The 15,226-nt window shown below is 37.7% G+C and overlaps 2 protein-coding genes across 2 annotated transcripts; one reads left to right on the top strand and one right to left on the bottom strand.

Moving 5' to 3' along the window:
* The first annotated feature begins 381 nt into the window (after positions 1 to 381).
* SQD2 (sulfoquinovosyldiacylglycerol 2) lies at positions 382 to 4,953 on the top strand. The gene is made up of 11 exons (XM_021433571.2): positions 382 to 1,015; positions 1,350 to 1,416; positions 1,824 to 1,894; positions 2,532 to 2,649; positions 2,771 to 2,844; positions 2,953 to 3,008; positions 3,098 to 3,181; positions 3,431 to 3,518; positions 3,692 to 3,769; positions 3,973 to 4,029; positions 4,329 to 4,953. Exons 1-11 carry the CDS (start codon positions 660 to 662, stop codon positions 4,822 to 4,824), a joined length of 1,545 nt encoding a protein of 514 aa, XP_021289246.1. The 5' UTR covers positions 382 to 659; the 3' UTR covers positions 4,825 to 4,953.
* A 659-nt stretch (positions 4,954 to 5,612) lies between these two features.
* Positions 5,613 to 8,108, bottom strand: LOC110420600 (HXXXD-type acyl-transferase family protein). The gene has a single exon (XM_021433978.2). It carries the CDS (start codon positions 7,288 to 7,290, stop codon positions 5,881 to 5,883), a length of 1,410 nt encoding a protein of 469 aa, XP_021289653.1. The 5' UTR covers positions 7,291 to 8,108; the 3' UTR covers positions 5,613 to 5,880.
* Positions 8,109 to 15,226: the final 7,118 nt, after the last annotated feature.

The raw sequence follows: 15,226 nt of genomic DNA on the forward strand, positions 1-15,226 counted from the left end.
GATAATGAAGTTAAGTAGGGACCCTTCCCAAGTGTGTGACCCTTTATGCTGAAAAAGGGCAAGCAATTCCAAAAGAAATTGTACCCAATAAAATTAATTAACAACCATGGAAGTAAAAATATCACATGCGATATTATTTTGATTGTTTATGAAAATATTTACATTCTTGACACACGAAAGTTATTTAATTTGCACGTAAATCAGATGTCCTTTGGATAGAAAGTGCCGTTCGTATTGAGTTTAAGGATGATTAATCCGATTTAAGTATGAGTTAAAGAATGAGAAGTATTATCACAGTTCAAAAGCTCTTTTTCGATGTTTAAGCCAAAACTATAAAAATATTACATACTGATAACAACTCGGGAGGGAGCAAAAATGGAAAATGGATTAGTGTGAGGAGAAAAAGAGCCAGCCAAATCCTGAATAGACACTTGCCAGTTAGCCATCAAGCGTATGCTCAGGACAGGTTCCCTTCGATACTCTTTCCTGTCTTCCCCTTGTAGAGAATATCCATCCTCTGTTTATTCCATAGGCCCTTTAGATTCCTCCACCATATCTTCTACACCATATTAATCAATCCAATAAAAGGAAAAAGAAAATTCTAACTTACTTATTCAAAATTAACACCCTCCCGCTATAATTGATCGTACAGCAACACCATGTCTCTCTCTATAAATTCTTCTCTCTCTCCTCCTTTCTTCTATCCATACCCTTCGAGTTATTATTCTTCTTCTTTCACTTTCTACCCTCCAAATTCTGTTAAAGTTTTGCCTTTTCCTTCTTTTCCAGCAATACCCATCACCCTGGTTGTTAAAAGAAGTCATTTTTCTGAGCCTGTGAGGTTGAAGAGTGAGAGAAAGAGAAGGGTAGTTGTTGTTAGAGCAAGCGAAATGACAATTACAGAGGTGAGGGAGGAAGAGGAAGGGGGAGAGGAAAGTCCTCCTTTGATTGATTCTGAGAACAACAATTCCAGGCCTCGTCGTATTGCTCTTTTTGTTGAGCCTTCTCCTTTCTCGTGAGTCTCTCACTTGCTTTCTTTGCTTAAGGAGACCCTTTTCTTTTTGATTTTTAATTTCCATGAATTCTTCTTGCTGTTGAATTTGAAGTTCTTCAGTGAAAGCTTTATTGATCTTCGGTTGTTAATTAATGTTGTTTTGTAATTGAGAGGTACATTTCACGGTTGTTATCTTTTCGGTAATTGTCTTTGTGATGTGTCAGCTGTCAATTATGTGAAAGTTTAGATCTTTGCTGATGTCTCTGGTGTAACATGATCTTGGTCTACTTGTTGCCTACTCTGTTAAAATGTAAAAACTTGGCAGTCACTAAATGCATTACTTTCTATTTTGCAGATATGTATCAGGTTATAAAAACAGGTTCCAGAATTTTATAAGATATTTACGGGAAATGGGAGATGAGGTATGCTCATTATGTGTCTGCAGTTATGCTTACTACTTTGTTAGCTAATGATGTTTATGGCAATGCCTTTAGATTATATGCCATGGAAGCTTACCCTAAGTGCCCTTGCAATTTAAGAAGCTAGAGCATTTGTGTTGGGATCAGATTGCTTGCTGTCCCATGTTATAATTATTAGGAATCGATTTCATTGGCTTTTGATCTGATTCAAGTGATTCCTAGATGGCAATAGTAATGTTAAGAGGAATAATGGTCAAACGACTTGGCTGTACAAAGCCTGAAGTTCATTCTCAGTTTCTAACTTGTGAATTAATAGCCAAATTACCAAGCAGTTTTGACCAATAGTTTTGCTGTAGTCTGCAGAAAAGTTTGCAAATGATGAACTAACAGTAATGTATTGATCCTTATAGGTAATGGTTGTGACAACACATGAAGGGGTCCCGCAGGAGTTCTATGGAGCAAAGTTGATTGGATCAAGAAGGTTGGTGTAATCAACTAATTTCAAGTGATAGGTTTTCACTATGCTATCATTTCCCTTTTGTTCTTGCCTATGCTTTCTAATTATCTAGAACTGGAAAAAAAAGTTTATTTAGAAACAACAAAATACTAGCTGCTTAATCCTTTGATTACATGCTAAGATGTTGACAAGCCAGAGAGTGACTTATTTTTAACACCCATAATAGTTAATATTCACAAGGCACTCTTAGGCATATAAACATCAGAAAGTTGGTTGGTGAATAAATCAAACAACATTATCAACCCCATAGACTAGATGCGGTAGTTAATATGACTATTAGTTAGATCTAAGTTGTGTGTTCATCTGCTTACAATTGATTCAGTGTCCACGTCTTCATCCCTAAACATGGAGATAGCCAGGTTCATGAAAGATGTTAAGCACTTTTCTTTTGTGAAGAGATATGTCATGCTCAACATTCTTACAATATATCAATTATAAATTGTTTTTATCACCCTCAAGTGATCTTAGTTTGCTTTTCCTCAATTCTGAAATTTGTTTTCATCCTACTTTTCTTTGTTTTGACTGTTTCATCAGTTTATTCTTTGGATATTTATTTCCTATACCTTTTTTTTTAAAGAAATTCTCTCCCTCCTTATTGCAGCTTCCCCTGTCCTTGGTATCAGAAAGTGCCCCTTTCCTTGGCACTCAGTCCAAGAATAATATCAGAAGTTGCACGGTTTAAGCCTGATATAATACATGCCTCTTCACCTGGGATCATGGTATGCCTCTAATTGCTGCTATTTGAGTTCTTGATATATTATTATGATTTCCTTTTGAGAGTGAAAAGGTAATGAGTTGTGGTAGGAGACACACTTCTGATTTTTGTGGACTACATTGCAGGTTTTTGGTGCTCTCATTATTGCAAAACTACTATGCGTACCCATAGTCATGTCTTACCACACCCATGTTCCAGTGTGAGTTTGATACTTCTTTGCTGCCTTTTGGAAGGTTTATCATTCTAGGTTCAAAACTAAATGAACTGTTGTATGGACCCCAACTCTAACTTTTCTTTTATTCTACAGGTATATCCCAAGATACACATTTAGTTGGCTGGTGAAACCTATGTGGTTAATTTTAAGTATGTAAGATCTTTCTTTCCCCTCCTCTTAAGCCAATATTCTTGCCAAAGTCTGAGCAATTGACAGCCTTTTTGCTTTTTCATATCAGAATTTCTTCACAGAGCAGCTGATCTTACACTGGTTCCTTCAGCTGCAATTGGGAGGGATCTCCAAGCAGCTAGGGTAACCGCAGGTAAGCAGAAACATCCTTTACATTATCAAAATAGCCTTACACAATGAAACTTGGTTGTTATAATACAAAGCTTAGCCATTTGTTTGTGCATTAATCTATTTCCTCTCTCCATTGCTTACCCCAAGTGTAATAAATGCATTTTGTGCTTTAAATATTCTCTTACTTTGCTTTTACAGATGCTGGGCTGTTGATGGTAAGTAGATAGCTAAGCTGTAAACTAACGTGCTTTTCCTTTATCAATACTTTCAGCTAACAAGATCCGTCTTTGGAATAAGGGTGTGGATTCTGAAAGCTTCCACCCTCAGTATCGCTCTCATGAAATGCGGTTAAGATTGAGGTGCTCCACTTATCCGTTATTCTGTTCCTTGCTCCTCAATTACAGTTGAACACTTTTTCTATTCTGTTCCTTGCTCCTCAATTACAGTTGAACACTTTTTCTATTCTGTTCCTTGCTCCTCAATTACAGTTGAACACTTTTTCTCTTAACGCTGCATATTTTTGCTTGTACAGCAATGGTGAACCAGATAGACCATTGGTAATTCATGTTGGGCGTCTTGGAGTTGAGAAGAGTTTGGATTTCCTCAAAAGGTACCATTTCAATTGCATGAAAAACGGTTACTAATATCTTCCTTCATAGGAATTTCCTTTCATAATTAGTTAAAACATAATTCAATGTCTTAGCTGAAAAGGAAAAACTAATGGAGTTATCTCAAATTTTCATTGCAATCATTTACTCCCTTCAATTTATGAATTTTGTAAATTTTTGACATTGGGATTGTGCTATTTCACAGCGTTATGGACAGACTTCCAGATGCAAGAATTGCTTTTATTGGGGATGGACCATACAGGTACTTCACTTGATGCACATGAATTTACCCTACTCTAAAAGAATATACATATCATGTATTAGATGGACAGATCTAATATCATACTCTCACCCGTACTAGACTGCCCTAATTGGATTGGTGAATACTTTAATCTGTTCTCACCAATTCAGGGATATTATATCTGCTAAGTGATTGTTAATCTGAATTGTTTCCTTAATAAAAGTCTCATTTAGAAAATGAGAGAAGTTGGTCAGGAAATGTAAGATTAAGCAAAAACCTTGTGCTTCTCTGTTAAATATAATATGGTCTCTTCTTTGCAGGGAAGAGCTAGAGAAAATGTTTACTGGCATGCCTGCAGTGTTTACTGGGATGTTACAAGGTGAAGAGCTCTCTCAAGCATATGCAAGTGGTGATGTGTTTGTGATGCCTTCGGAATCTGAGACACTTGGACTTGTTGTTTTGGAGGCCATGTCTTCAGGAGTCCCTGTTGTGGGAGCTCGTGCCGGGGGAATCCCAGACATAATTCCGGCAGAGCAGGAAGGCAAAACTGGCTTTCTCTTTAATCCTGGAGATGTTGACGACTGCTTGAGCAAATTGGAGCCTCTACTACGAAATAGGGAATTGAGAGAAACCATTGGCAAAGCCGCACGTGAAGAAATGGAGAAGTATGATTGGAAAGCAGCCACTAAGAAGATACGCAATGAACAATACAATGCTGCTATTTGGTTCTGGAGGAAGAAGAGAGCACAGCTACTGAGACCTCTGCAATGGCTGGCCAGACGCCTTTTCCCATCACAAGAGGTCAACTATAGTTGATGTGTGGATATATTACATAGATTTGCTTGGTAGAATTAAAGAAAATAGCATGTCAAAATAGGGATTGTGAACCTGTACTGGCCTTCAAACAGGCTCTTTCTATGGTGTATGTATGATTCTTTTGCAACGTGTTTCTTTGTTGTATATCACGTACTCGAAATTGTTTGAATGCAAGTTTTTTCCAGTATGAACGCCAAACTATGCTTTTCCATAAATATCTCTACTTTTGGTTTTCCTGCAACCATACTCTCAACTTCAAGCCAGTCACTAATTGCAAGTAAACATATCTTTAGGAGTTAAAAGGATTGATTAGTTCAAACATTTCTATTTCAAAGTTTGCTTAATATTCTCTATCAATGTGCTAAATTGAGGTCATGTGTATCAAATTTCAAGTTCCATGTCCAACACCAGCTAGCTAGCTGCCCTCATGCCGAAGGTTCCAACTAAAATGGTAACTGGACCCTGTGGCCCAACATATTGTAACTGGATCCAACACTGTGAATGTTGTGCTGGTTTTGGGCCTTTAGGGAAAGCTGATTAGAGCTCGATAATTTTTCCTTGTGGACCCTCGAACAGAAAAGTTGCTATTGCTATTATATCGTTGGAAAAATAATATTACAACGTTTTTAGTACGTTTATGTACTTTTTATGACATATATTTTTTGTTTTCAATTACTTTTAAAATTTTATCTCCTTAATTATAGAATAGGCAACTTGATTAGTGACAAGGAAATTCACACGTCTTTATATATTGGAAAAAAATTTCAAAATAAAAAAAAAACAAAACAAAACAAAAACCTTCCTTTGATTTCGTCACGTGGAAAATGAAAGCTTCAATGTACAAAGCCAAAGCCCAACATACCAACTCCGTGGTAAAAGTAGCCAAAACGTTACCGCTTTAGTTCTTATGATTGATTTTACACAAATGAAATCACAACCGTCCAAAGATCACCGCGTCTTCCGACCCGAAGCCCTTAACCAACTAACCACCAATCATAAATTGCCACCTGGGATTCAATTTTTTTAAACAGGAGGTTCAAACTACAGTGTAGTCACTCACACGATCGCGGATACGTACTGCATAAACTCTGCGTCGTTCTCAATCCCCGCCATCGTATCAGGCGCCAAAACAACCTCCAAGTCAACGCTCCCGTTCCCTTCTCTTGCAGGAAAGGCCGAGATCTTCCCGTCAAACTTATTGGCCCTACCACTCCTCACAGCCAAAGGTCGGCCCCACCCGAAATCATTATCGTACATTGGAAATCTAGGAGAACTTCCCATGGTGATCGATGCGCCGTCGGAGTTCCCTAGCGGGAACAGCCTCGGCTGCTTCTCCCAATCGGCTACACCTCTCCGCACCGTACCGTGGTCGTGCGCCACTACGTTTTTGTGAAGCAGATCGGCGCTCCAGCCCAAGTCTTTAGCCAGCAACTCGCCGGCTAGAGCGAAAGTCGGGATACTCTGAATCGCGTTCCCGAAATAGTACGGCTCGAGCTTGGGGTCCAACCTGTGCCGGCAATTCACAGCCATCCTAAACGTCGTCGTCTTGGTGGCCTCTAATTTTCTGGCACGCGTGACCGACCTCCAAAGCTGAGCACAGAGCGATTGGAAAGACGAAATCTCATCGTTACTGTTTTTCACCTTGCCGTTGGACAAACCGTTGGTTTCTCCGTTAACGGATTTCCAGCTGTCGTTGCAGAGCTTGCCCAAAACTTCGGAATTCGTTTGTTTAGTTAAAAAACGACCGTAATTAGCTCTGCATTTAAGTTTCAAAATGGCTTCTCTGGTGAAATGGAAAATCCTTTCCCTCAATGGCTCGTCGCCGGCGAAAGTAACTGTGGGTCCGCCGGGAGGGAATTTAAGCACGGCTTGAGAATTAAACACGGTGTTACGGCTAAAATCAGGGGTTTTCGATATTTTTGAAGCTCCTTTAGTCATCTCAGCGAACGTGTTGAAAAAGTGCCAGAACGAAGTCCCATCGGTCACGGCGTGGTTCACCGTGCACCCGATAAAAACCCCGTCGACTAACTCGGTCACCTGAACCGCAGCCAACGGCTTGAAATGGCCTGAGTAACTAAGCGTCTTGTCAAAAGTGAAGAACTCCTTGACACAATAGGGGACATCGCCGGGGCACAAAATGTCGTGGATGGAAACTTTAGGAGATTTCACCACGAGGAACTCTATGCCGGCGTCGTTGCACGTGATGTGCACATGCCCGTCGTGGTCTGTCATGAGACGACCGGCCAAAGGAGGGAAGTGAGAGAGAGTAGTTGAAATAGATTGTTTAAGGAAGACCACTAGGTCGTCGACGGAGAAAGGAGGAGCCGTCAGCAAAACTCCTTTCTGAATGTACTGACAGGAGAGCATGGGGATGTCCGAAACTGAGAGCTTTAAGGTTTTGACATTGGATTTCTGGTCTGGGAAAATCGTGCATTTGGAAATCAGAGTAGCTGAAGAAGAAGGCATGATGATTCTCGAAAAAGGGTATTCTTTGTTTCTTTCTTTTTTTTCCTTTGTCTTAAGCTCTCACTAGATAAACAAGAGGGGTGTAGGAGTGAGGGAAGAAGGAAGAGGCAGAGAGGGTTTATATAGGAGGAGGAAAGGCATCGGGTTCATGAACTTAAAAGCAGCTTGGTAGTTTCGTGGTGGTTGTTTCTTTGCCTGCTTTGCCTTTTTTGGCTGTCTTCTCATTATATCCATTTGTTTATGTGACGGATTTTTTTATCAACAGGGAGAGATAGAGAGAGCTTGACGTGGCAAGAGAAGGTGGAACTTTGTAACACTAAAGGGATCATTTTCCTATATTGTTTTCTTTTTGTTTTGGGAGTTAATGTTGAAGTTTGAGCTTCTACTGCTGCATCTGTAATCTTTTTCTGGTTTTTTTGCATGCCAGATTGTCAGGTAACTAAAAGAGGAAGCTTTTTTCTTGGGAGGATTAGAAAATCATGGAAACTGTCAGTTCTGGAATGCCTAGGAATCCAACAAGTTCCATGCTTTTCCTGGGAAAAAACAGATTCAGATCCCGTTATAACAGCTGCTGATTCTCGTGACCTGCGGCAATTTCTTTCAATATCCTAGCCATGTGCCCCAGATCTTTAGGATTCAGAGCAAATCTTTTGTTCATGTTTCTGGGAAGATCTTTGTATCACAACTAGTTTACTAGGTTGTACCTTCACAAAGATGATAATCTCTGCTGTCTTCCCTCATTTGTCTAGTTGGTGTGTCAAAGCTAGCTAATGGCTTCAAACTCAATCTCTTAGATTTCCTAGTGTCTATGTAGTTTTCGTCATAATCTTAGCTTAGTTTATCCTCAATTTGCCTATATCTCTGGATTTAGATTGTCTTTGATCCCAACTTGTTGGATTTATAACTATAATTTTATCTTATGTTTATTCTCACAGGAATATTAATTACACATTTTATTGATCAAAAGTATTTTAAACATATAAATATAATAAAAATCTCTCCATTTATTATCAATCGACTTTAAGTTAAGTATATCTTAAAAATTCCATATGATACCAAAACAAACATTATTTTCATTCATTAACTCATTTTCTTGTAATTCATGCCATGTAATCAACAATAAATTTGTGAATCTTGATTTTATAACTCAAAAGATTCCATTCATGGGTCTGATTTCATCTTACTGTTAAAAAGAGAACATAAATGGGAAAACTTGGTTCTCTTGTCTGGCTGTTTTTTGTTATCTAAATTGTTTGAATAATTGACAAGAGCAATGAAAGAGATGGGAGGGACTAATGTGCTAATCCTGACGTTTCTCTTTGTTGTCTCTGCAGCCACCCTGGTTTGGCAAATCATCATCAATAAGTTGCAAGAAGAAAATATGTTTTATTAGTCTCAACAATGCATTCATTTTGTCCAAATCCAACCCATTATTGCCCAAGGAGGGCATTTTTTCCAAATGGTACATGGAATACCAAACCCACTATTTTCTTTCCACAAAATGATTATGGTTTCTTGCTGTCATCTTAACCCATCAAAACCAAATAATTGAATTTTTTTTTTCTTGTTTTTTTTCACCATAACCAATATCTGTCAAAAGCCTAGCAATCTGGTTTCTCTGTTCAGATTAGTAGAAACAAACTTGGTATTCTGCAAAAGATGTTGACATGATGATTATGATAAAAGGGAAAAAGCGCCATCATTAAAGCAAAGAAAAATCCAAAAGAAAAATGAGGTCATCCATGGAAATCACGAATCAGAAAAACGAAAGTGTTACTGCTGAGGACCACACAAAAATGAAAATCGTTTTCCCCATGTGCTACAATTGCAGTTTTGCTTCTGGGAAAGCTCGAAACAAACCAGACAGATCCACGAAGCTGATAAGCTACAGAGCTTACGATGCATATTACTCTTTGCCAAGAAAATGCTCTTAGGCCTACTTGCTTTGACTAAAAAGAACAATTAACCACAGGATTATATTAAACGTGAAGCAAATGTTAATTTGTAACTCACCATGAATTAACAACCTCGACTTTGTCCTGGCTCACCAAAGTTTTAACAGGAAGGTTCCTTGGACGGTGTAAGCTCAACTTGTAGCCGACCCTGTTCAGGTTTTTTTGCCTTCTTTGCTTCCTGTTTGATGGTTTCATCTGCCAGGCCGGCACATAGCTCCCCAAGTCTATCGGTTCAAGCGTCCTGCTGCAACCAACAGCAAAAGGGTAAGACAAGTGGAAATTAAATTTACCTTGAACATCCTTTTGCTGGTGGATTTGGCATGGACCCCGTTGAGAAATGGTGTGCTACTTGCCGAAAGTGGCACTAAGGCAGAGAGTCAATAAGGTGTCGTTTTGTATTTAAGACTTACTGTTTTTCCAATTGTTAGTGATTTCACTTTCCGTTCCTCTTTCAAAATATGTTGTTATGCTTAGTGTCTACTGTCTGTTTTGTGGCAGGGTATCTATCACAGATCCCTACGCTTCTAGAATATAGGATATCAGCTCAAGTGCTCGTGCACAACTGGTGCTAGTAAATTTGGTTATCCTCCATTGTATATATTGCTCTATTACTTAATGAAAATTGAGCTTTTTCTCTTCCAGATTTTTTTCTTCTGTTTTTTATTCATTGAAACCTTTGCTTATCTTCATTTTTCTTTTCGGATTTTCTGAGTTTCCAACAGACCCCTCTTTCATTTTGTTTATTGATTAATAAATGTAAAGCAAGTGAGGGACAAAAACTATTGATCACATTATAAGCTACTATTTTATGAAAAATTCTAAAGATTACTCTAAAGTCCAAAGTAGAATGATTAAAGGTCTTACCCACACCCTATTTTTTAAATAAAGAAAATGGTGTCCTTTTTCTTCAAAGTATATAGTTTTTAATTTTAAAGTGTTATTTGAATAAATTGAGAAAACTATTTTTTTCGATGGTTGAAGGAGGAGGGTGTCGAGAGATGAGTCAAGGAAGGAAAATTGAAGGATTTGATTTTTCAAAATTGTCTTGTGCTTCAAAAAAGTGTAAGATGATTTTCCTAGATTATCGAAAGTTTTTTATGTCTTTATCTTTTCGAACATGAAGAAATATTAAAAAATTTTACCCAAAGCATATAGACTTCTAAGTTTAAATTTTCATAAATATTTAATCAAATTCAGACAAATTAAGTGCTTGTTTATCTTGTTTTTTTTTTTAACTTATCTATCTCTTAAAAGAAAAAATTAAACCAAATAAAATTTTTCAGAAACTCTTAAAAAAATAATTTTTTTAAAAAATAAAATTAAAAAAAAGCTTAAAAAAGGCTCTAGAAATGAGCTTTCTCTTCTATTTTTTCAAAAATACGTCAACTTTGCGATATATACCCCTCTCTTTTAATCATTTTTCCTCCTTTTGCAAATCACCATTCTCTAATACAAAATTATAATCTCCTTCTCCTCTACCTCTCTATACAAAGATTACTATAAAAAGAGAAAAAATAAAAGAGTCCGCAACAAAATAACAAAATCTAAAAGTTTTTGTTTTTATAAGAATTAAGAGAAAAGAAGATCCAAAATTCAAAACTCCATTTAAGTACTATTTAATGACTTTCTCTCTTATTCACAAAAAAAAAATCTAATAATATTGCTACTATACAAGTTTGAGAGTTGTTTCATTTTTTTAAAATTTTTTTTTATTTTAACGTATGAAATCATATATAAACTCGAAGTAGATTTATTCTACTTTGGTTTATTAGGTGATTAAATATATCATGAATACGTTTATAGTAATTTTAAAAATTAAAGTCTATATAATTTATTTTACTAAACAGTTTTAATTTAATTTTAAAAATTATTATTTTTTATGAAAGCTTCTTTTAAACTAAAAAAATTAAACCAAACATGCTCTAAATATAAAAAACAATGGGAGAATACAAGCTAACAAACAGATGTTCAAGGAGCTCCCCTTGCAAACCAGCTTATTAACAACTAAGGGACTGAGGGCCATTTTACTTATCTCATCAAATCAGGAGACTCAGGAAAGAAATACTCAACCAGATGTGTGTGAACTATTTCAATCTTGTGCAAACTGACGTACTCTCACTACAACCTTAATTTCAAAGAGAAAATCATGTTCACTTTTCCATAGCATATCTTCGATGTATCAAGGTAGGCCAGGCACTTGTAAACATAATCCAAGAGCTACCATAGCAAATAAAAAATTCCATGCGAGCAGCTAAAACCCACATCCCATGATCGATGACACTGCTCCTGTTTCATTTTCAGGCTGAAATGGCTTCTTTTGACTGACAATTTTTTATCCGGCAATTTTCCTTTCATGATGTGAAAACTCTTGAGAAGAGAAAAGCTGGCTTCATTTGATTGAGATAGCAATGAATTAAACAAATGAGAAAGGCTCTGATGCAGCAGTCATATCTGAATGTGTGGTTCTTGTTATGAACTTATGAGGATATGATCTTAAAGAGACCAATGAAAGGATAAACACATCTGAACAATCTAATGTGACAAGTCATGCCCCCCGAGTGTTACAGATAAGGACCCTGAGTTGAAACCGGACGATCCAAGCTTGTCCGTTGGTTTGTTTATCCAACCATTTGAGAAGGGGGTCCTACGAAATTTAATACAGTTTCCACCATTGATGGCATCTCCTCGTGCAGTTTCCCCCTTTGCGGAAGAAGACAGGCAGAGAAAAGATTTTTGATTTTGCAGCGTAACGATCGTGTGATGTCGGTAAAAGCCATTCTACCTTCCAATCCACTTTAAGCATATGAACTGGTTGATACGTGTCGAGAACCTTTGGGTGAGGGGATTGGGAAAACTTGAGCAGAACCAACGGAATTGTGAAAGGATCTAGATATTTTTTGATGCCATCAAACGCAGACGTAGGTCAAATGTACTTCTACATTCATGCATCTGAGTATAAATTGTCAAATCAGCCGTTGACAATGATATAAAGAAAGAAAAAAGTAAGGAGGACCAGCCATTTTAGCAACTGTCAGGTCCACCTATAAACATTTTACACAATCATCAATCTAAAACTATATATCCCCTGCGCAGGTAATTAATTCCCAAGTCATTTCAGGTCAAAAAGCCCAAAATATTCACCCGATTATTGAACAAAATCTCTGTTCCTTTTTTCCTTCTTTTTAACTGTGATTTTTGTTCTTCGTTCCCCCATTTTCTTCCTTGGATTTGAAACCTGGATAAGATTCCATGTTCTCTCATCACAACCAAAATCATTACTTTCTCTGAGAGTCTATGGATCATCCAATATGTCTGGTAGCTTTATGATGTGCTTCTAGACATTTGGAAATTATGAGAGGCTCACATGAAATTGGAAAAACAACTTAAGGCAATATACCAGAAAAACATATTTGACCTTGTTCCAAGGATAATATACCCCATTTTTCTCAGGTCCCACGTCTGGTGTTCTTCGAGAAAAGTAAATAGTAGCAGCAATGGAGGTGGGAATTTTAAATACGCCAACCTCTTTTAAGTTGGCCTGAGAAGAGGAGACCAAACACAGTGCCAACAAGAAAAAGGCTAGTTGCTTTCCATTACTAATTGATAAATATGTGTTTGGTTTGGAGCTTTTGACTTATGGTGCTAACTTTCCACTAATCCTGGTCTTGGATGATTTTATCTGATTTGGTAATGACAACTTAATTATTGGAATGCTAATGATTATTTGTCCATGGTGCATGTACGCAATGATGCTATAACAGGTAGAAAAAAAAATAAAGAAAAAGAAATCAAGAATCTGCTAGCTGGACCGTTGCATTGATACTAGTAGTTATCAAATTGGTCTATAAATTACAATATTTTGTTTGTTGGATTCACCCACACCTTCAACCATAAAGCTAAATCGAAAGAATCAAGATGACAATCATCAGCACGTATTGCAAAAGGTACTGTGGACTTGGAACATGAGTGAGGGTTTCGTTATAGGATTCGGGAGGACGACAATGGAAGAGAAAACAGAATAGAGTGTCATAGTAGACGTATAAATTTTTAGGTCAAGGAAATTAAACACGTTGATCTAAAAAATGTAAAATAATATTTTAGAATCAGACTTTCTACCTTTCGTGTTCCTTCCTTGACCAGTCTCTGTACCCTCCCCGCCCTCGGATTTCCTGAAAACAGGTTTTGAGCGTAAGAACCGTGTATCACAGGAACTCTAAGGATGGAATATATAGTGACAGTTTTCGGATGTTCATGTATTCTATGGTCAACTGTTACATGCGTGAAAATGCATATGTGTGTATGGTTAAGATATGAACAGTCAGAAACATTCGTTGCTGTTTTTAGACCTTTTGCTGAAGTATAACGGGTACTAATTGGCGGCATGTAGACAGGAGAGGACCGGCGGGACAAGGACGTCCTGGAAAACACAAAGACTCGAAAGAGAAACAACTTTAATTTAACTGTCTCAGACATTATAAGGTTGTTACTTCTCTTACATCACCCCATCACTTTTCTAGCCCAACCTCAACGAGACCAGCTAGCGAGACAGGTCCGTGGGGACCGTAATTAATGTTGCTTTCCATGGTCCATTAAGCATGACCACAAACATGCACTTTCTGCCATTGTTAGGTTCAATGACTCCTAAAAGTTGGTCGGAAAGTTTGAAAATTCTTCACAAGTTTTTCCATTTCGGTGACTGATAGCAAACAATGCTCTATGAGCGACAAGCTGGGTACATGCGCGTAGTCTCGCACCCTCACTATAACTAGGTTCAGTGACTTTGAATCCAGGCAATTGGGGCAGGTCACTGTTTCTCACGAGTTTCCTTGGTTTGAGGCTTGGCCACGTCTTGGATAATCACATTGGCAGCATCGTTTCCTAGCAAACAGATTGGCCCATCCCCTATGAAAGCAGGTTTAACAGGACCGACTGAATCAAAATGACTTGATATTAACAATAAATATTTGTCTAGGCGGTTCCAAGTGGGAGAAAGAATTGGACATGAACAAATCCGACAGACCCAAATGGCATCACAAAAAACTGAATATCTATGTAAAATAGTGTACTCTAATTTCGCTGCAGAGGACAAAACGAGCTTGTCGTTTTCCTCTCCACTTTGGCACATCGTCTGGATAAGGCCGTACCTCCTCCGATTTAATCTTTTCTTCTTTTTCCACATTGCAAAAAGCCAATTTTTCTCATGTTTTTCTTGCTGGTACAAAAGTTTCGGTCAATCCTAGCGTGCTCGGTGACTAGTAAGAAAAGAAGTGAGTGGTGAACTAACATGCAAGGGGAGCCGGCGGCTAGTGATATGGTTCCCATTTGGTTGGTCCGGAAATGGCCTGAACCTTGACTAGCTAACTCGTGCGCCACATTACTCCCAGCAGCACTGAGCATCACTTCAGTACGTAATTTCCTCCCATTTGCCATCGATTGATATGTTTTTTTCCCTTACCTGGTCGTCTTCTAGTCCTAGCCAGGATCAACTTGAAGTGGAAAACGGAATCTTTCCAGGGAGTTAAGATCAGTTTATGACTGAAACTTTTCAACCCATTTTTTGAGAGACTGCTTGTTTGCTTGCTTCGTGTTGTTTGCAATCAGGTCTTTGCAAAGCTTCCATGATCTTAATCAGCTCTACGATGGACAGAAATTGCTTGGTGTTTGGTAACAATATACGTTGTTATCATGAATTGATTGCCTCCTTTTTAACTAATCTTCTAGATTGTATTCATATATAATATAGTATAGTGTTGGCTCTTTAATTAAAGGATGAGCCAATGGCGGCTCAATCCATCTCGAAACAACGCTACAAGCATAGATTTCTTTGCATTTGGAAGCTCGCTTGCAGCCTATTTATTTTTATTAAAAATAGAGATAAGCCGTACCAAGATAGTACATACAAATACAAAACAAAAACAATACCCTTAAACAAATTACAGAGTAATTGATCACCAATATCATATTTTATTGACATTAAACAT

Source organism: Theobroma umbraticum, unplaced genomic scaffold (genome assembly GCF_002168275.2).
Source record: "Theobroma umbraticum cultivar Fairchild unplaced genomic scaffold, ASM216827v3 scaffold_86.0, whole genome shotgun sequence".
NCBI lineage: Eukaryota > Viridiplantae > Streptophyta > Magnoliopsida > Malvales > Malvaceae > Theobroma > Theobroma umbraticum.